General features: G+C 51.0%; 9 protein-coding genes across 9 annotated transcripts; 3 read left to right on the top strand and 6 right to left on the bottom strand.

Annotated features, from left to right (window-relative positions):
* Nucleotides 1-243: 243 nt before the first annotated feature.
* On the top strand, nucleotides 244-2,041 carry N7525_002592 (uncharacterized protein; the record flags this gene model as incomplete). Its single annotated transcript, XM_002559803.1, has 3 exons — nucleotides 244-577; nucleotides 625-1,483; nucleotides 1,540-2,041. 3 exons carry the CDS (start codon nucleotides 244-246, stop codon nucleotides 2,039-2,041), a joined length of 1,695 nt encoding a protein of 564 aa, XP_002559849.1.
* A 118-nt stretch (nucleotides 2,042-2,159) lies between these two features.
* Nucleotides 2,160-3,094, bottom strand: N7525_002591 (enoyl-CoA hydratase/isomerase family protein; the record flags this gene model as incomplete). Its single annotated transcript, XM_002559804.1, has 4 exons — nucleotides 2,160-2,271; nucleotides 2,331-2,683; nucleotides 2,764-2,823; nucleotides 2,885-3,094. 4 exons carry the CDS (start codon nucleotides 3,092-3,094, stop codon nucleotides 2,160-2,162), a joined length of 735 nt encoding a protein of 244 aa, XP_002559850.1.
* A 260-nt stretch (nucleotides 3,095-3,354) lies between these two features.
* N7525_002590 (uncharacterized protein) lies at nucleotides 3,355-5,540 on the bottom strand (the record flags this gene model as incomplete). Its single annotated transcript, XM_002559805.2, has 4 exons — nucleotides 3,355-4,410; nucleotides 4,465-5,308; nucleotides 5,360-5,427; nucleotides 5,475-5,540. 4 exons carry the CDS (start codon nucleotides 5,538-5,540, stop codon nucleotides 3,355-3,357), a joined length of 2,034 nt encoding a protein of 677 aa, XP_002559851.2.
* Nucleotides 5,541-5,754: 214 nt separating this feature from the next.
* On the bottom strand, nucleotides 5,755-7,395 carry N7525_002589 (putative actin-related protein RO7; the record flags this gene model as incomplete). Its single annotated transcript, XM_002559806.2, has 1 exon — nucleotides 5,755-7,395. The coding sequence occupies one exon, from the start codon at nucleotides 7,393-7,395 to the stop codon at nucleotides 5,755-5,757; it is 1,641 nt and encodes a 546-aa protein (XP_002559852.2).
* A 320-nt stretch (nucleotides 7,396-7,715) lies between these two features.
* On the top strand, nucleotides 7,716-10,470 carry N7525_002588 (crossover junction endodeoxyribonuclease; the record flags this gene model as incomplete). Its single annotated transcript, XM_002559807.2, has 2 exons — nucleotides 7,716-7,729; nucleotides 7,863-10,470. 2 exons carry the CDS (start codon nucleotides 7,716-7,718, stop codon nucleotides 10,468-10,470), a joined length of 2,622 nt encoding a protein of 873 aa, XP_002559853.2.
* A 503-nt stretch (nucleotides 10,471-10,973) lies between these two features.
* N7525_002587 (diacylglycerol/polyprenol kinase family protein) lies at nucleotides 10,974-12,083 on the bottom strand (the record flags this gene model as incomplete). The annotated part of the gene is made up of 1 exon (XM_002559808.1): nucleotides 10,974-12,083. The coding sequence occupies one exon, from the start codon at nucleotides 12,081-12,083 to the stop codon at nucleotides 10,974-10,976; it is 1,110 nt and encodes a 369-aa protein (XP_002559854.1).
* A 424-nt stretch (nucleotides 12,084-12,507) lies between these two features.
* spb4 (ATP-dependent RNA helicase SPB4) lies at nucleotides 12,508-14,509 on the top strand (the record flags this gene model as incomplete). Its single annotated transcript, XM_002559809.1, has 3 exons — nucleotides 12,508-12,785; nucleotides 12,842-13,348; nucleotides 13,408-14,509. 3 exons carry the CDS (start codon nucleotides 12,508-12,510, stop codon nucleotides 14,507-14,509), a joined length of 1,887 nt encoding a protein of 628 aa, XP_002559855.1.
* A 635-nt stretch (nucleotides 14,510-15,144) lies between these two features.
* Nucleotides 15,145-17,393, bottom strand: N7525_002585 (uncharacterized protein; the record flags this gene model as incomplete). The annotated part of the gene is made up of 4 exons (XM_061212374.1): nucleotides 15,145-16,051; nucleotides 16,126-16,180; nucleotides 16,239-17,103; nucleotides 17,157-17,393. The coding sequence occupies 4 exons, from the start codon at nucleotides 17,391-17,393 to the stop codon at nucleotides 15,145-15,147; spliced, it is 2,064 nt and encodes a 687-aa protein (XP_061069395.1).
* A 1,267-nt stretch (nucleotides 17,394-18,660) lies between these two features.
* Nucleotides 18,661-19,629, bottom strand: N7525_002584 (mitochondrial 37S ribosomal protein uS15m; the record flags this gene model as incomplete). Its single annotated transcript, XM_002559811.1, has 2 exons — nucleotides 18,661-19,517; nucleotides 19,584-19,629. 2 exons carry the CDS (start codon nucleotides 19,627-19,629, stop codon nucleotides 18,661-18,663), a joined length of 903 nt encoding a protein of 300 aa, XP_002559857.1.
* Between the last annotated feature and the right edge of the window lie 156 nt (nucleotides 19,630-19,785).

Below are 19,785 nucleotides of genomic sequence, written 5' to 3'. Positions count from 1 at the left end.
TCCCCCGTGCCGAATTCCCTTGGCTAAATCCATCTGGAATCACCGAGTCCCGAATGCCGACAGGTCTACCCCGCAGATTAAATGTAAACCGCGGAGAAGTAGCAAGTAGCCGAATAGAAAGGGTATAGCAATGGATTATTGGCTAGGATATTCGGCGGGGGAATTTGGCCGCAATTTGTACACTCCAATGCAATAGGATAAGACCGTCACCTGCCCAGCTCAGCAGTCACAAGCTCAAACAAAATGGGAGACCGCACTCTATTCATACCTCCACATGTGGGAGATAACGTGTTGCCAAATCTTCCCTTTTTTCACAGACTATTGCGTTATGCGCAACGTAAGCCTTCGCCCATTGTGGTTCGGGACTTGGTTGCCGACGCGGAAAAGACGTACCACCACCTTGTTTCGGACGTGTTGGCATTTCGCAAGGTCTTGGAAAGATCCATCAGCCATGAAGCTCGACGCGATTTGAATGCGGACAAGGAGGTATATATTGGATTGCTTGCACCGGGAGGATATGAATACACCGTCGGCTTCATCGCCATCCTGGCAATCGGTGCAGCAGTCGTACCTATGGGTGAGTTTCAACATTCTGGAAGAAAGTCCTTGGCTAAAAGCCAGCAGCTGCTGCATTACCAGCAGAAGAAGCCTCGTACTTCCTATTGAAGGCGCGATGTGTAGGTCTGGTAGCCAGCACAGCCAGCGAAAAGACCGCCCAGTCCGTGGTTCGCTATATGGGAGAAAGCAAAGGCATGCACATCCCCTGCATATCTCCAATCGCATCTCATTTCCGCCACACGCTTCTCCCGTCAGATGAAATGACCATCTCCTCCGGTCCAGTTCCGGATATGAACGCCGCAGCACTGGTAATATTCACTTCAGGCACGACAGGACCCCCAAAGGGCGCTGTGCAGCGTCGCAGTTATATTTCCGGAAATGGAGAGGCCGATGCAGCCTATTACCGAATCACAGACAAGGACACAGTCCTCCATGTCCTTCCAGTGCATCATGCCTCCGGTGTGGGATTGACTTTCCTCCCGTTCCTTGCAGCCGGCGCATGTATTGAGTTCCGCTGTGGTAGTTTCGATACAGCGTGGACGTGGGAGCGCTGGCGACGGGGAGGTCTTACCTTTTTCTCTGGAGTTCCCACCATATACATGCGTATGATGCGGTACTACGAAGAGAACATTTCGCACCAAGCTCCTGAGATACGTGACCAGTATGTCGCCGGTGCGCGTCAGATTAGAGCGATGCTTTGTGGTACTTCGGCTCTTCCAGGGCCAGTACAAGAGTTCTGGCATAACATTAGGAGCAAACCAATTCTCACCCGATATGGTGCGACGGAATTTGGTGCAGTCATCAAGACTGAACTTGATTCCGATGGAACGCCGCAAAACAGTGTTGGTTGTGTTGCTGAGGCGGTCTCACTCAAGCTTACCGAGGAAGGTCAGATCTTAGTGAAGTGTCCTTATATGTTTTCCAAGTAAGCCAAATTTCCTTTCGAGAAGTGGTGGTCCATTCTCACACGCCTTTTAACAGGTATCTCTTCGACGAGAAAGCGACAGCGGATGCACATGACGCCGAGGGGTACTTCAAGACGGGGGATATTGCTCGCCGTGAAGGAAAATATTATTTCATCCTAGGCCGTGCCTCGATCGACATCATCAAGTCAGGTGGCTACAAGATCTCCGCATTGGATATCGAGCGCGAGATTCTGGGTCTGGACTATGTTTCTGAGGTCATGGTTGTGGGCGTCGAAGATGAGGAGTTCGGTCAACGAGTTGCTGCTACTGTCAGCCTCAAACAAGATCAAAAGACAACACGCAAAAGCCTCACAATCGCGGAGCTGCGGGAAGATCTGCGGAGTAAGATGGCTGGGTATAAGATGCCAACTGTCCTTCGTGTGGTCCAAGGTGAATTGCCCAAGTCAGGCACGGGGAAGGTGCAGAAGAAGATATTGGGACCGCAGTTTTTTCCGCCTAACTATCGACAGCTGCCTGAGGTGCAAGTCTGGAGCAGGGAGAATAAGGCGAGGCTATAGGATTAGATGATGAAAAGAAAGAGAAATTATCAAGAGGTGCTTGTCTTCCTTAGACCTTATATGTAGTTAAACTTTTACATACGCGCATTGATCACTTGATATAATATGCCCCTCTCCATCAAATCTTGACCTTAGCAGGCGCCGAAGTCACCCGACTATGTACATAACTAATACGCTGAAACTTCTTGATAGCATCCCCCCAAAGCTCCTGGCGAAGCAAAGCATAAACCCTGCACAGCATCAGCAGACATTCTTTCAGTCAGGAAGACTTGGATAGATCAAAACTTACCCCATCTTTGCTTTAGGCGCCCACTTCGCTCCCAATTCCAAAGCAACATTCAGCATGTCCTCCGGCTCCGCAACAGCATCCACAATCCCATCTTCCAGCGCTTCAGGCCCAGTCCACCTATGCGCCTCAAGTAACATCTTTCGCGCAACCTGCGGACGCAGCTTAAGACGAGGCAGCGAACCGATCCCGTCGAAGTGCAAGCCCAGGTTCACGGGAGGCATGGAGATAAAGCCGCGGCGGGAGTTCATGATTCGGTAGTCGTGCGCCAGGGCTAGTGGGCAGGCACCGCCGAAGGTGTGCCCGGTCAAAAGGGCGACAGTTGGGAAGGGGAAGTCGAGGATCGTGTGGATGAGCTGCGTGTTGGTCGTTAGTGCGGTCTCATATATGATATGCCAGCGTCTCTGTTTAACGCTGGCTCAGGAGCTGTTCTCACTGGATAGAAGCCATCTGTATTGGCAAAGGGGTTGCTGTCTGATTCATCAAGCTCGAGTCCCTGGTGGTTATTCTGTCAGTCCTTCCGATTTTGTTCGGTTTTAGGGCTTCGTTCAATGTACAGTGCACCAGAATTTGGCATCATTGCCTCGCGTAATTACTGCCCCTTCCGAATCGGATCCCAGAATCCTTTCTACGCTGCGATAGGCCCGGATCATCTCCTGGCAATACGATGAGTTCAACCGGTTCTCCGGAGGTTTCTGCATGGTCAGGACGAATACATTCCCATGCCTCTCGAGGGAGAGATTGTGGAAAGTTGGGATTTCTGTCATGATGGCAATTGTACGAAGATTGAGTGGATATCGATATCCTATATTCGAACTGCTTCGTTAACCAGCTTATTATGCATATTGTAGCACGCGGACGACAGTTCGTAGATCCCCCGCATTTCACATCCTCGCATATACGTTGCCGAAATTCACCGAGTGCCGAAATAAAAGGATACTTGGGAATCCTCGCATGTATTTGCCTGGTGCCATCTTTATAAATGTTCTGGAATCTAAGGGTATATAGGTACATAGTCAAAAACTCTCTACCAGGAAATCTCACCATTCCATTCCAAGTCCTTGAAAAGCCAATCTCCCATTCCCTGGTATTGGTTAAAGAAATCACCTGAAATGTCCTGTGACATGTCTCCCATAGTGAGGCCTTCATTGCGGTCCAAAATCGTAGTGAGTGGCCTATACTCATCCGAAGATATCGCATCCGGTGCCCGGGACTCGGCCCAATTTCCTAGCACCTCTGGAATCCCGGCTACCATAGAACGATTTGTGCCACCATTCCCCGCGGCTTCTTCGATATCCATGAAATATGACCAAGCCCAGGAAAGTTCCGGGCCAAATGCCTCGAAAAAAGGTTGGTGTTCTCTGGAGAGCGTCATCGACGGTATTTCGTCTATTGTCGACGTGCTCCGCTGCTTTTCAGCAATGCTCTTTAACGCCCTTAGGCTGCCTTTCGCAGATGACCAGCGTTTCGCGAGTTCCTCAAGGGCCAGGTAGATGGATTCCAGGCTACCTGCTGCCTTCTCACGGTGTGATGGTACGTTATTGCATGAGAGAAGCCCGATTCCGGCAGCCAAAAGGTGGAATGTGAATACTGGGCTCAGGAATTGGATCTCGTCTCGAGCAAGAAAATCTTCAAATATCCCTGCTATAAAAGACGATGCTAGAAGCACTCCTAGTGACGCAGACTCTCCGGGGTTGGGACGCAACATGATGGCGAGACAGGTAAAGTAGGGGATATGAAGCTGACGCGATTCGAAGTTGTATCTGGCCAATGTTGTTTTGGTTGACGTTCCGTCTTCTGATGTACTCCGGGTGCAAAACAAGCGCAGGGAGGGTGAAAGATCGCGTGTCCATCGGTATAAACGATTCTCAAGATTCTGTCGAGCTTCACGTGTTAGAGTCTTGCGACGACAGTGCTCGGTAAGATGGCCCAGAATAGAACTAATCTCGACATATGCGATGAACAGAGTCGAATTTGAGCTTGAATCTTGGAAATCCTCAGGACAAGGTGGTGCCACCTCGCAATCCTCCAGATCCACTGCTAATGGCCGACCCTGTCCTGCTGAAATACAACAATCTCTGGCCTGTCTGATGTCAACCCTTTGCTATCCTAGTGACAAAGCACATTCCTGACTTACGTATAGAGTCCACCACAGTCTGCGCCTCAGGGCAGCGTCTCTTTTATTCGTCGGCTCTTTATGCAATCCAATCTGATGAGCTAGCCCGACTCCCACGTATCGCCAGAACCCACTGGTATTGGTGGACACATGCTCAGGACCCTCTGGGTTATACCAATGCAAAATGCACACCGCCGCGACGACGGTCACTGGGTTTCTCTCATATCCAGACCAGAACAAAGCTTTTGCGCGACGATAAAACTGATGCAAAGATGCATACGCTGTCACGGCCGGTGCAGATGTGACTCGGCTCGCAGCGACGAAGATAGACTGAAGAAGAAGCATTGACGGCTTCTGAGAACCGCTTTCCTCTAGCCAGCTCCGTTCGATTATAGGCATCCATGGTGAACATTTTTCCATAAATGTGTTGATCAATCCTTCACGAATAGCACGTGGTGGTAGGTCGAATGCACCTTGCAGTCTAAGTAGCTGGATGTCATCTTCAGTTGGTCCATCTGCGTCTCCTTCTGGGTAAGATCTAGCCTGTTCTTCGTTGATTGCCACTGCGTGGTCAAAGTAGCGAGAGCGTGCCATGAAGCTCGAAGTCGAAGAGGATGAGTATGGGTTGGAGCCTGGTGTAATCGGTACATAGTCTCCAATACCAACGCTACCTTGGCTTGTGTCGCAGCACTGGTTCCGATCCTGGTCATACTTTGAGCTTGTACATGGAGACTTGGCTGAGCCGATAGGACTAAAGTTGGTCGTGGGCTCTTCCCAGTTCATCGGTCTCCTAACCGCTTTGGCCTCATTGACGCTGTAGTCGCCATCACTACTATGGGCTCTTTTTCTCTTGCGCTCTCGTCGACTGCGTGGCAGTTAGTATATTTACTCTAACGCCAAAAATCAATTATCTTACAAACAGGGCCATTGGTGCCGTTGGCAGTTCACACATATATCGGGATTTCCGCCGAAGATACAGCGAACCTACAAGAGGTTAGTATGTCTCCTCCGGTTATTCAATATCCTCGTACCTTTTTCTTATTACAGGCAACACATGCTGTAGGTGCTCGCAATGGCGGAGGACTAAAATCGTTCATTTTTGCTCTGACTGTCAGTTTCATGAGTAGAAAACCCAGGGATAATTTAGGGCCGCGGTCTGTTCCCCGCAAAAGCCGGCATAACCGAACGTCCGGCTATCCTATTTGGGAAGCTCCATGGTAGAGAAATGACAGAAAAATACTGAAATACTGAAATACTGAAATGGCTTGGAAATCCAATAGGGTATCTATTATTTTGAAAAGTTTACAGTTCTCATGCCCAGCCTGCAAGCGTCCAACTTGACCGATCACCGCCAGATCTCAAGCCCGATCGACGATCAGGAACAGGATAGTCAACATCTCGTGTAGCTCCAGCAAGTCCGTGCTGTAAGAACTTCTCTCGTTCGATCTCTACCATCCCCCGGATCTTGAGACTAGTTGTCAGACTTGCACCCGCCCATGGACCAAGAGATTCAACTTCGCGCAATACTCCTTGAATAGGAACTGGGATATCTTTGTTTTGCCGGCGAAGCTTTTGTTCGACGAAATCGATCTCAGGCACTGCCTTCGAGGGGTCGGCTGCTTCGTCATCGGTGGATGGTGTTTCCCCATTGCTCTTAGGGGTTTCAGGTTCCTTGGAAGCTTTTTGAGCTGAAAGTTTCAGCTCCTCCAATCTCTGTCGTTGCCGCTCGAGTGCTTTGCCTCTAATTGGACTCCATCCATGACGATCAATCAAGAGTGAGACTTCTTTAAGGACCCGCTGCCGCAGCCCAGGAATTCGAGAACCACCGCCCACAAAAACAATGCGGGACATGCATGTTCCTCGTGCATCAGGGTACAGCGAGAGAAGGGTGTTGTAGACAAGCAAAGGCAACGATTTTTCTTCGTCATCCAATTCATGTTCTGCGACACCTGGTGCGAATAAAACCTTCTCGACAGGTTCGGCGAGACGTGAGAACGGCACGTCCATGTATTCTTCCTCGGGTTTTGCGGGCGAAGGAATCGACAACTTCCGGTCGGGTTCGTCTGAGCTTGTATCTTTATCTTTTTCTGTTTGCGATTTGCACCAGGCAAACCGACTAACCACTTCTTCACAGTACGCGAATCCAACGGAGATCTTATCCGCAGTCTCCGTATTCTGGTTCCCGTCAGAAGCCAACCCAGTAAGAAGCAGCCCCATTTCCTGCATCAAATGCTTCATAGACCGTGTCGTTCTCTTCGTAGTCATCTCTCGGTATTCGTAGATCGCCGTTGCCGTGGTCTCGGCCCAGCCAAGGTCAACCACCAAAGCTGACCGCAATCCCGCGGCCGTGGCTGACATGGTCGCACTGGACAGAAGGGTAACACTCGGGAAGCGCCAGCGACTGAAAAGCGTCGAGAGCAGCGACGACAGCAATGGATGTGGCATAAGAGACGGCAGCACAAGAACCAGGCGAGATGTGCCTGCATCCGTCAACAGGAACTGGTTGTATGTCTCCCGAAACGCGCGCTCAATCTTGTCCTCGACCAGGCTCAGATCAACCTCTCGTGAATCTGGCCGCCACAATTCATATGCCCGTGTCCACTCTTCTATGTCAACGGGTTGCGGTAGCCGTCCAGCACCAGTACTACCCTGAATCCATCCTCGATAATCCCCCGCTCTCCTGGAGTCCTCAGGCCCAAATCCAACCACGCACATGGGCGCGCTGCCTCCTTCAAATCCTGCCCGGAGCCATCGTGCGCCTATCTCAAATATAATCGCGTCGTCTTCGCCTCGGAAGGAGGAGCCCGGTGATGTGCTGCTGGCGAAGGAGTGGTTTCCCGAACGTGGCTGTGGTGTGTGAGGGGAAACAGGCCGTGCTGTCTGGCTATTGCGCAGACCAGAAGTTGCTGATGTGCGTTTACTGGCACCCATTGAGGGTGTGTCACTCGCCATGCTTGATTGAGCTCGGGCGCGTTGCTTTTGTGGGAGCAACAGGGGTCCGCGGGGTTCGTAGCGACAAATTTTCGATTTACCGGTTCATTAGTTGGGGTTTTAACGCCATCGGATTGAATTCAAAGAACAAAAAGTAATGTGAGATCTATAAGCCCAGGAGGTTGGCTTGGGGAAGCTTGTTGGTAGGCAACGGATCTACATCGGGCCGTCTTTATTTACTTGACAACCTCATCTCTCCGCAACAACCAAGACATATTGTGCATCTTTAACTCCAATGGGCTCTTTAACTGCTTTTTAATTTCCTATTGCTTTCAGTCAGCATGGGTATTCCAGGGTAAGTCAACTGAGTTCTCTTTTTTTTTTCGGCTGCGTGGCGATGAAACCTGTGAGAAAGCATTGTTTATCTATCGCGCGAGACGCATAACTTCGTATCTCCAGATTCTCGATAAAAGGCTAACTTTCCAAAGGCTCATCAATGCTATTGGCCCAGGAGAGCGTATCTCCCTCGCCAAGTTGGCAGTGACGCACCTGGAGCGGACAGCAAGGCCAATCCGCATTGCAGTTGACATTTCGATCTGGCTCTTTCAAGTCCAAGCCGGTCGCGGCGGAAGAAACCCAGAATTACGCACTCTATTTTATCGATTATTGAAATTACTTGCATTGCCAGTTCACCCCCTTTTTGTGTATGATGGACGGCAAAAACCTGCTTTCAAGAGAGGCAAAGCAGTCTCAGCCCGCAGTTATGGCAATGCGCCGATCATCAAACGATCCAAGGACCTCATTGAGCGATTCAGGTTTCCGTGGCATGAGGCACCCGGCGAGGCAGAAGCTGAATGTGCACGGCTTCAGCAGGCAGGTATTGTAGACGCTGTCATGAGCAACGATGTCGATGCATTGATGTTCGGATCGTCTTTGACCATCATGAACTTCTCAAAAGAGAGCGGAAGCGGCAGCTCTTCCGCGACTCATGTCACATGCTATGCGATGGGACAGGATGGGCATCCATCAAACGTACCCCTTGACCGACCGGGAATGATTCTATTCGCTATGCTCAGTGGAGGGGACTACTTACCATCTGGGGTTCCGAAATGTGGCAGTAAGCTTGCTGCAGAGATTGCCAAAGCTGGATTCGGCGAGGATCTTTTGCAGGAGCTTGCGTCGCAAGCAGACGTGGATACAGGATTGAACGAGTGGAGAGAAAGACTCCAGTACGAACTTGAGGAGAATGAGAGTGGCTATTTCACGAGGAAACACCCAGCAGTTCGAATTCCAGACGTTTTTCCGGACCGACAAATTCTCGAGTACTATGCCCGGCCCAAAGTTTCCAGCGATGAAGAAATGAGCTCTTTGAAAAATCGACTCGCGCAGGCCTGGGATAACGATATCGACCCCTTGGCGATCCGAACATTTGCCGCAGACCACTTTGAATGGAATTATCGATCGGGGGCAAGGAAATTGATCAGGCTGCTGGCCGAGCCTCTTGTCTCGTACAGACTCCGTCTCCAAAGGCCGGTTCTAGGCGTATCACCTGGTTTTTCATTTGTGCCCGATTGTCCGCCTGGCATGCAAAAGGTGTATCGAAGCCGGTCAAGCTTCGGCACCGATGCAATGCCAGAACTCCAACTAGATATGTTGCCCGCAGATATTGTTGGGCTGGACCTCCTTGCCGAAGAACCAAATCCGCCGTTTCCGTCCCAAACTAGTGTACAGGAAGGTGAGGAAGAGGACGATCCGGAAGTAATTGCTGGATCGCCGCCTCCGACACCATCGAAGTCTCGGGTCACAAAACGATTTGATCCGTTCTCGCTCGAAAAGGTCTGGGTATTTGAGACTGTCGCAAGACTGGGTGTTCCTGGAGTCGTTAAAAACTGGGAGAAGGAACAGGCTGAAAAAGCTGCGAAAGCCGCAGAAGCTGCGGCAAAGAAGAAGACCAGTACTCGGCGCACTGGTCCCAAGAAAAAGGGACCAATCGACGCTGGGATGAAACGAGGGAGTATCTTGAAATACGGAACCCTCACGAAAGAGAAATCCGAGCTGTCAACGACCAAACAAACCCACTTGTTGGAAGCCGCTACATCGACCCAGAATCCTCTTTCCCGGCTTGTTGCCGGTTCTGGGTCTTCTTCGCCAGTAATTGTGGACCAGGCAAACGATCCTTTCTCCTCTCCGAGCATGTACATTCAGCAGAGGCCATCATTGACGGCGCACTACGTTTCTCGGGAGGTCGACGATCTCCTTGATACATTTTCTTCAATGTGTAGCTTGACTCCTGCCAATATCAAGCGTCACCCGATGTCGAACCAGTCCCGCATTAGATCAAGGCGTACAGCTTTGGGAACTGGTGGGGTCGGTATTGAAGAATCGGACGCGCTGGGCGTGAACACCGATTATTCTCCGTCTCGACCGGCAAGGCGCATGGGGCTCAAAATCAGCTATTCGGTCTCCGACGTTTGTGAATCTGACAGTTTCTTGGAAGACCTCCTAGTTGAAACACCGATGACAATGCCCTCTCCGTCCAGAAAGACTCTGTCTAAGTCAAAGAAGATTCCCAAGGTGCACCGTGAGGAAAAGGCCGAGGTTGAACACATCGAAAAAGCCATCGAGTCCCTTTCTCTGTCCTCGAAAATCGACCAGGGTCAGCACGAAAACACCGCGACTCGCTCGTTGCGTCAGCCCTCAACGAGGAAGGCACCGCAACCAAGAAAAGTTCGCACTCGTTCCTCCGAGGTCGAGGATGTTGAACAACCCAGTTCCTACAGTCAAGCAACCCCCAAGCCCGAACTTGAGCCGGGGCATACATTGCCATTGAACTTGAAAACGTGCGAAAACAACGGGACCAACGACGTGAACAGGTCTCCAAAGAAGTCTTTAAAGGAAAAAACGAGCACAATCTCGAAGCACAAGACCACCAGCCACCTCGAAAACATTATATTGCACGACGGCTTCTGGTCGATCGACCAATCTCCGCCTGGGCAAGATCCGTGTGAAGGCTCGACTGCCGATAGCCTGAGCACATCGCGCAGACAGGCTGCCAAGAAAAGAATCCCACGCGTCAGCATTCTTGACCTTGTTTGATTAACGTCTTTTATATACCCTTCTCGTTTTGGCGGATTGGCGTTTACATCAATTTGATTTTCCCTGGTCTGGGGTTTTGAATACAAGCATGTGTGGTGAAACAACATTTTTCGATATCCTACGGCGTTGGATAGACATGTCGATTATTTTCTGGCAAGAATCAGGGTAGCTGAGGATTGCTGGATGTCATGTACATATGTTACAGGCAATTTCGTAAATAAGAGACGATATGCGTATGCCTGAAAGACGTACAAGAGCCATGTCCAGAGAGTAACCATGCAGAAAATATATCCAAAGAGTATAAATTGAAGAGATGAGATGAGTATCAAAATGTGCATGGCTTCAGCCAGTCTCTATCTAAACTAGAATTCAATTCTTGATGCACTAAAAAAGTAAGAAAACAAGAGACATGTCCAGATATAACCTCAAACCCCATAGTATTAGGAAACGAAAAGGGAATATTGTGCAAGCGCTGATAAATCAGGAGTGTATCATTTATCCATCTACCCAAAGACCTTGAGGAAACCCCAGAGACCGACTCCACTCAACACGGGGATCGTCAGATTATCATCCCAGCCCCACATATCAATAAACTCACTGCCGGCAGCAACAACGCCAGATACGACACTCATGACGCTTAAAGCGAAAGGGCCAGTGATGACCGCCGAGTCACTAGGCTCCCAGCCCAGAAGACCGCGAACACAGTTAGGGAGCAGATTCAAGCGTCCCGTGAACATAAAGGCGTCTTCTGGGTCATTAGGGAAAGCGCCAATGTAAGGCACAAACCAGCCCCAGAAAGCAGCGGCAGTGACAACACCCACGAGCCAAGCCGCAACAGTACCAGCCAAACTCTTTCCGTGACGCAGACGGGGAGTGTAGCGGCCGTACAGGCGACCGAATGTCGAGGCAGCGGTGTCACACCAGCTAAGGAGTAGCACGCTCATGACACCGACATCCTTGGGGAAGAAGCGGAGAGCAACGTACGCCCCGAGGAGATACCAGATCACGCCGTTGTAGCCGGCGACCTCAGTTTCGCGCATGAGCGCACCCATACACCGAATATACACTGTGTTGACCTTCTCGAAGCGGTGACGGATCAGGTCCGTTGCTGCAATCGGCACCAGTGCGGTAAAGAGCACTGGTGTGATCTGCAGAGATTGGATGCCTCGGCTGTATAATGATAAAGTCAAGAACCCGATTGACACGTGCAAGACCTTGCGTGGGATTTCATGGCGGTGGATGAAGCTGCGGTAGCGTGCGTGGAGGGGGATCAGTCCGAGAGGAGAAGGCGATCTGGACAGGTCACGCAGGGTATCCGGGATGCTTGACGGAGATAAATGAGTGTTCGAAGCAGTACCGTTTGCAGAGCGCGGCGGTGAGGCGGGTATCTTGGGATGTGATCGGCGGTTGCGCCGAGCCGAGGATGTCGTGGGGGATCTTGATTCTCGCGCTGAGCCGGAACTTTCGGCTGGGCCTTCTGGCTGATGCTGGCGACGTGCTGCAGACCGTGTTACCGGTGCAAGGTATCCATCGGGTGTCTCGGACGGGTCCGATATAGAGGGGGTCGGTGAGATCACGCGAGGTGTCGCCGGTATGGAGTTTGGCGAGGACATGCCGGGTGCCCTCACTTTAAAGGCGGGCAGCGATGCGGCTCGGACGACACCAGAAGGTGGCCGCGTACAGATATCCGCGTTGTCGCAACCGAATATGCCACGGAGTATCAATGGGCTTGCTAACAAAGCAATGATGGCGGTTTGGGAGCACGTGATGGTGCCTTATCGTTAATTATGGGCGAATAAGCTGGAAACACAAGGCAGAAACCCAGCACTTGATGCGATCACCAAGTACCTGTTATATTAAATAGAAGAAAAGTAAATGAAACAAGACTAAGTCGAGGGAAAAAGCAGATCACGATCTCGGTTTCCGCCCACAGCCGCAGTCACGTGCCTGCTATCTAATCGATAACGGATATTTTTTTTTTTTGCGACGACGACTCGTGAAGCGACTTGACGACTCGGTGTCTGTTGAAATTAATAAATGCCTCCCAAGCCATCTTCAAGAGCGTGGGATACTCTCACACCCCCGCTGTCAGAATGGTCCCTCGACGCTGTGGCCTCAATGGGCTTCACGCGCATGACTCCAGTCCAGGCCTCGGCCATTCCTCTGTTTATGCAACATAAAGATGTGGTGGTGGAAGCTGTCACTGGAAGTGGAAAGACATTGTCTTTCTTGATTCCAATTGTGGAAAAGCTTCTTCGCCTTGATCAGCCCCTCAAGAAGCATCATGTTGGAGCCATTGTCATTTCACCGACAAGGTGGGTAATGCGCAAATCCAGGTCTGCAAAGTCCGTTGCTAATATTGATATATCAGAGAATTGGCCTCCCAAATTCACCAAGTTCTTCTCTCGCTATTGGAATTCCACCCTGCGTCAGCCGCAGCCATCAAACCCGCCGAAGATGGTGCTCCTCGTCCGAAAACCTCTTCATCGACATTGAAGGTCGTCCCACAACTTCTTCTAGGTGGCGGGACATCTCCGGCGGAAGATCTGAAATTATTCCTCAAAAATTCGCCCAATGTATTGGTTTCTACACCGGGAAGATTGTTGGAGTTACTTTCGTCCCCTCACGTCCACTGCCCCCAGGCATCTTTTGAAATGCTTGTCCTGGACGAGGCGGACAGACTTCTGGATCTTGGGTTCAAGGACGATCTACAGAAGATCCTGAACCGGCTGCCTAAGCAGCGACGAACAGGATTGTTCAGTGCCAGTATCAGTGAAGCAGTTGATCAGATCGTCCGGCTTGGACTACGAAATCCCGTCAAAATTGCTGTGAAGGTCAAAGGAGGATCTGGCGTCGAAGAAAAGCGCACTCCGGCGAGGTATGTCTTCCGATCTCATGTTCCAAGCTCAAAACAAGACCAATCTAACCACTGAATAGTCTGCAAATGACCTATTTGACGACACCCCCGCTTCACAAATATGCCATCCTGAAGCACATCCTCTCCACGGTCCAGCCAACACCCCAAAAAACCATTTTCTTCGTGTCGACATGCTCCAGCGTCGACTATCTCGCCACAATACTACCAATAATCCTAGGAGACGAATTCGTGCTTGTCCCACTCCACGGGAAACATCAAGCCAACGTCCGCCAAAAGAACTTCAACCGCTTCACCACCTCCACAACCCCCTCCATCCTCCTCACCACCGATGTCGCCGCTCGCGGTCTAGACATCCCCTCCGTCGATCTAGTAGTCCAGATCGACCCACCCTCCGACCCCAAAACCTTCATTCACAGATGCGGTCGTGCCGGTCGTGCCGGCCGTCGAGGCCTCAGTATCGTCCTCATCCACCCAGGCCGCGAGGAGGACTACGTATCGTTCCTGGAAATCCGCAAAACCCCCGTCGCGCCATACCACCTACCCGAATTCACCGACGAACAGGCCACAGCCGCGACAGACAAAGTCCGCAAAGCCGTGTTGAAAGACCGCGCCATGCATGACAAGGGTCAGAAGGCATTCGTCAGCTGGCTGCGCAGCTACAGCAAGCACCAAGCAAGCAGTATCTTCCGAGTTACAGATCTGGATTGGGAAGCTCTCGGCAAGGCATGGGGACTACTCAAGCTGCCGAAGATGCCTGAAGCGCGCTCGTTTGAAGGAGATCGGACGTTAGGCGTTCAACTTGACTGGTCCAACTATGCGTACAAGGACAAGCAGCAAGAAAAGCGCCGCAAAGAGGCTATGGCGGAGGCTGCTAATGGACAAGCCACTGAGCAGGGATCTAACAAGCGCCGTGCTACGGAGAGTGTGGCTTGGAGTCAGAAGACCGAAGAACGGGATAAGAAGTTGAAGAAGAAGGAGTTCAAGAAGGCGCGGAAGGAGAAGGAGAGATGGGAGCAATTGCCAGAAGATCAGAAGCAGAAGGCTATTGAAACGGAGCGCATGCTGGAGGAGATTCGTGCTAAGAACGAGCAGCAGCGGTTGTTGAACCAAGCTACCAAGGCAGAGGAAGCAAATGGCGGCGAGTTCCAGGGCTTTGACTAGGTTGGAAAATAGCATAGTAGATAAATATATTGATACCATGTGTTCGATTCTCTGGTTCTCCTCTACTCTACTAGCCGCACCTTTACAGTCTGTTGACCTGCGTTGGAAGCTAAGCATTCCATTCAAATACTACATATCAACGCTAATACTCCTGACAATGCCGCTAAATAGCAACAAAAAGAAAACACAAAAAACAAAAAACACAAAACACAAAAACAAAAAGCACAAAAAAAAAAACAAAAACACAAAATAGCAGACCCCGGTGCTCACGCCGGGTCAATCCGAGGAGGCGGTCCAGGGAAAGCCTGTACTCTAGGCTTTCCCTGGCCCCAGCCTGGTTCCCCGGAGACCCAAGGCGGTGCATCCCTGGCCCCAGCCTAAAAGGCGGGCCAAGGTATCCCAAGGGTTCTTGCAAATGGTCTTTTTTTTTTTTTTTTTTTTTTTTTTTTTTTTTTTTTTTTTTTTTTCTCACTGAGCAGCACGCCGTTCAGCAAGCTTGCTCATGAAAATCTCATCAATGCGACATTCGGGTATCTCCGATCATGTCGTCCAATTCAAGATTCAGTCTCTGGCCAGGGCCGCCCGGTAGGGCATGCCATGGCCAGTGAGTTTGTCTTCTTTTTTCTGTTTTTGAATCAAGCACGCCGAGCAGCAAGCCTGTCCATGAAATCCTCATGCTTGATATCAAAATAGTCCCTATCTCCGCCGTACGCGTAGGGAGAAAACACTTTCTGATACTTGGCAAGGTTGCGGTCGTGCCAGTCAAAGCGGTCAATCCAAGTTTCTTCCTCTGGCCAGAGGATCTCGGTCAGATCGCCGGTAGGGCATGCCGTGGCCATTGATGTCTTTCTCATCTTGCGGCGACGCACAGCATCCTGGTCAGCTTCCTCGTCAACATACGAGCTCCAACTACTTTCGAATCGAAGGGCCGCTCGAAGACGACTGGGGGTCTTCGGCTTGTACTGCTCAGCAAGCTGACGGGCCTTTCGAAGTTCTTCGCTGGAATCATCCATAAGCTTTGACGGGCCCTGGTGGTTCAAGTTGTGCAGGTGGGTATTGTCGGGGATCGCATGCTTGGGAATAGGCTCCTCTTCCGCTGCAATGCTGCCAGTAGCTCGTTTTGGCGTAATATCTTGGCGGGCACGCTTGGAGGCATGCTCCTTTTCCGATGCACCGCAGACTGTAGCTCGTTTGGGCGTGGTATCTTGGCCTGCCTGCTCTCCTGCGGTCAAGTCCTCGTCGTCGATATCGTAGATGAAGTATTGCGGGTCAAACCCATAACTACATCCTGGAGGGTGTGGAATAACATCAGGCGACGGCTCTCGCTTGCGCTTCTTCGATTCGTTCTCGGAGAGAGTATCAGGCTGCTGTGGTGAAGTTGGAGGTGGTTGGAGGGCTGCAGGGTTCGACTTCCTGGCACGCATGCGGGCGAGCAGTTCTGGGTCGAAACCCTGTGGATCCAAGTCATAGGAGTATTTCTTTCTTTTCCCGGCTTGGGAGCGCGTGCGCTGGCTGTCAGACGCGAGTTTGAGGTTTGCGGCTCTGCAACGCGCGGGCGCGGAGTGGGAGATTCGAGGTTTCTTGGTAACACAGCAGAGGAAGGGGGAGCTAAGGACGGTGTCGCGACGGAGGATGAAGGTTCATTTCCAATTGGACGTTGAGGCTCGGCCACTAGAATCACCATGTTAGCCACTAAACATACATACCATGATGATATAATAGCACCTACCTTGTGGGACCTGTGCAGTTTGAGGCACATTGCCTCGTCCCCAAAGACCAGTCACTGAGTTGAATATCCATTCTCGCCAACCAAGCCGGTTCTGGTTCTGGTTCTGGTTCTGATCTTGTGGAAGTGCGGAAGGCGATGAAGCGAACGGAACAATACGATTACCACGGGACGCGGGCTCTTCGCTTGCATCTGAGGCCAGAGCGGTCGAATTGCCAGACCTCGCGTCTTCTCCCTGCTGAGCCAAAAGCTGGGGGAAACGGTAAATGGTGCGATCGATTCGTCCATTCCTTTCCGCTTCGCGTCGCCGCGCGCGTTCCGCATACGTCCTGCGAGAACTACCACGAGGACGGTTTTCGAAGCCGGGTGGTGTTTGAAGTGTAAGCTTGTGACGTTTCGACGAAGGGTCCTCGTCGTCTTCGGACGATCGGTTCCGTTTCCTAGTTGGTTCTTCCGCGGGGGTCAGCACGGATTCATCCGGGGTATTAAAGATGGCAAGTCTGCGAGGCCAGTTTCTCCAGGGAGGTGGTGGGGTCCAGGGAAGTGACCAGGGGATTCGGCGACGCTTGCTGTATGTTATTCCGGGTGGCCAGGCATAGTGCGTCACAGGTGTTTGCGGAGGGGAGGGAGTTGGCTCATAATCTTGCTCTCTTCGCAGGAGGTCGCGGGCACTGCCCCATCGAAAGGCGGTCATGAGGCGTCCTCTGAACGTGCGCGGGGGATCCTTGGGCTTGGGGGGCAACTTGGGGGGCAACGTACGGGCGTCAGGTTGCTCCACTGATGGAATGAGCGTAACGGGGTCTTCCTGGGGCTCGGCTTCGGACTCCGCGGTGGGAGCAGCGGCCTTCTTGCCCTTTGCCGCGGCCTTCTAGAAACATGAGTTAGTTGTGAACAATGGTGACGGCTGGTTTCTAAACTGACCTTCTTCCGGCCGGCTCTCTTGGCTGGCTTCCGCCTTGGTGCGGGCCTCTCTGCGGCAGACTGCTCGGCAACATCTGATGCGGACTGGCTCTCTGGCACAGCCTCTTGCGCAATCTCGGGCGCACTTTCTGTTGCGGACTCCGTCCCAGCCTGTGCCGACGCACTCCGTGTTCTGCGACGGCGGCGTGGGACGTACTCCGAAATTGGCGGAAGAACGTGGTTCGACCGCAGTCTCATCTTGGCGAAACGCGCAAGATGAGGAGAGAAGGTGGGTGGCGAGGTTGTTGTTGTGGTGAGGAGCAAGTGAGTGAAATCTTACTACAATGCAATGGGTCAGTCAGAGATATCCAAGGACTACCTAGGCACATATGTAGATACAAACTGTTTGGTAGAGTCGATCACAGAGACTCTTGAGTTATCCAAAGACAATTGCTTTGGATTAGAACGTGATGGGTGATGAGGAGGAGAAGAGAAGAAGAAGAGGGAAGAAGAGGAAAAGGCGAAATGTAAACAAACCCGTTGCTCGACGCGGCCAAATAAGTAAAAGGGAAGGAGCTTCTAAGGTTGGTTTTCGGCCAAACCATATAACTCTTTTTCAAAATCGGAAGGCGCGACCCGGCAGAATATTCAGGGCGGTGTGGTATATATAACCCTATTATCTCATCTATAAGAGACAGGTCTCTAGGTCGCAAGGGAGACCTATGACTATTGTTCCAATTATTATCACTATCCTCTTATATCATATATTACTCCTTTAAAACGATTTAAAATTAGACTACTTTAGGATATCATATAGTATATAGCCTCTACTCTTTCTATTTTATCTCGTTTTATTTAGATCGGATCGGACCTAACCCTCCCCCCGCATACTCTATCTATCCATGGATAGATAGTCTTTTTTCACTCCTCTTATATCACTCCTCTTCTCCTCTTCTCCTCCTCATCACCCATCACGTTACAATCCAAGGCAATTGTCTTTGGATATCTCAAGAGTCTCTGTGATCGACTCTGCCAAGCGGTTTGTATCTACATATGTGCCTAGGTAGCCCTTGGATCTCTCTGACTGATCTATTACATTTCAATTAGATTTGGGCCTAAAATAGCCTACCTAGGTATTCTCCCACTCCATGCGATCACCACAATCTAGCGATCAAAGCTTTTATACATTTGAAGTCCACGTCTGTAGCCAAGACTTGGTTGAGAGATTGCCATCCCACCCGAAAATCATAGCGGTGCCAAATTCCAGAACCTATCCTCTACAGAAGTTTGGCTACGTCAAATTATTTCAACTAACAACAAATGTGAGAAAAGAAACAATGCTATTTGTACAGATGCTCTGCAGATGAAACATGGAAATTGAGACATAGACCAACAAGTACCCCCTCGCTAGCTCCTAGATAGATGATACAAGGTAACACGCCGATGCCTTTTTAAAAGCCCAGCCTATCACAAAAGAAGAGAATGGTGTAGAGATACAGAAGATCTCTTATTAAATCAATGCCCTTCATATGGCAATCTCTCCCTTCCACGCAGCGTCAGACAATCCCAATGTCCCCATCAGGTTCTGCCACCGGGGACCTCCCCGTTCCTTCTTGCGGACATATTGCAACAGCTTCTGGCGCTTGTGGACTAGTAGTTGCAGGTTACGCTTGTTGTGCTTGTCCTTGTTGGCGGTCTCGAGGTGGCGGGAGAGGTTCATGATTTTCACGGTCAAGATCGCGGCTTGCACCTCCGCAGAGCCGGTATCGGGTCCAACGCGCGGAGCGGTTTCCGGATGAATAGGGGCAGATCCATGGGCGACAGCCGAAGGCTTTGGTGGAAGAACTGAGTCTGTATAGTGTCGCCCGAATGTCTCGATGCACTTTGCAATGTTGAGTCGCACGCGGTCCTTGGTGTTGCCATTGTTCAGGTTCACAATCCGGTTGATTGCTTCTTGGGCATTCTTATGCTCTTGCTTATGCAATTCCATTTCCTCCTTCTCAGCTTGGGGATCGGCTGTGTTGCGATCGGGATTCGTAAGCGGTGCGGTCAAATCCTTGGAGAAGTCGAGGGCGGCATCCAGCTCATTCGACTTCAAGTAGTAGTTGAGATCCTCGGACAAAGATGATGGGATATGCGAGTTGGTCTGGATGGCTGTCATCTCTTGAATAAATGGTGTCGGCTGGCTCTTGACAGGGTCCCCCAGCGAGGATTCCCGTTCTTCCGCAAGAACTTTCTGGCGGGAGACATTCGCTGCCTTGCGCTGGCGCGCCTGGGCCATCAAGAATGGGTCATGTTTCCTCCGAGCTTGAACCTTGCTGGAAGCGGCTCTGACAGAAGTGTTGATCGAATTGGACAATGGGCTATATCCGTAGGTTGATCCTAAAGGAGCCTTGGTTAGCACCCACGTAATTGGACATTTGACAAGACTGATTTCGACTACCATACCTGTCAAGGCCTTCAGGGAGGACTGAACTGAGATGCGCGGAGGCATGGTGTGCGTAGCTGGCGAGTCGATGGCTCTACTGTAACAATCAACTTCTCTTTTCCGTCGACCTCTCGTCGGGAAATCTTGCGGCCGGAGGTCAAGTTACGCTAATCCTAGTCAGGATCCTTGGCTGCCCCAGGCATCTATAGTCACGTGGATTAA

The sequence above is a fragment of the Penicillium rubens genome (assembly GCF_028828025.1).
Source record: "Penicillium rubens strain IBT 27055 chromosome Unknown utg000002l_segment0_segment0, whole genome shotgun sequence".
Classification (NCBI taxonomy): Eukaryota; Fungi; Ascomycota; class Eurotiomycetes; order Eurotiales; family Aspergillaceae; genus Penicillium; species Penicillium rubens.
Note: the sequence above shows the minus strand (reverse complement) of the source record. Positions and strands in the feature narration are given on the sequence as shown.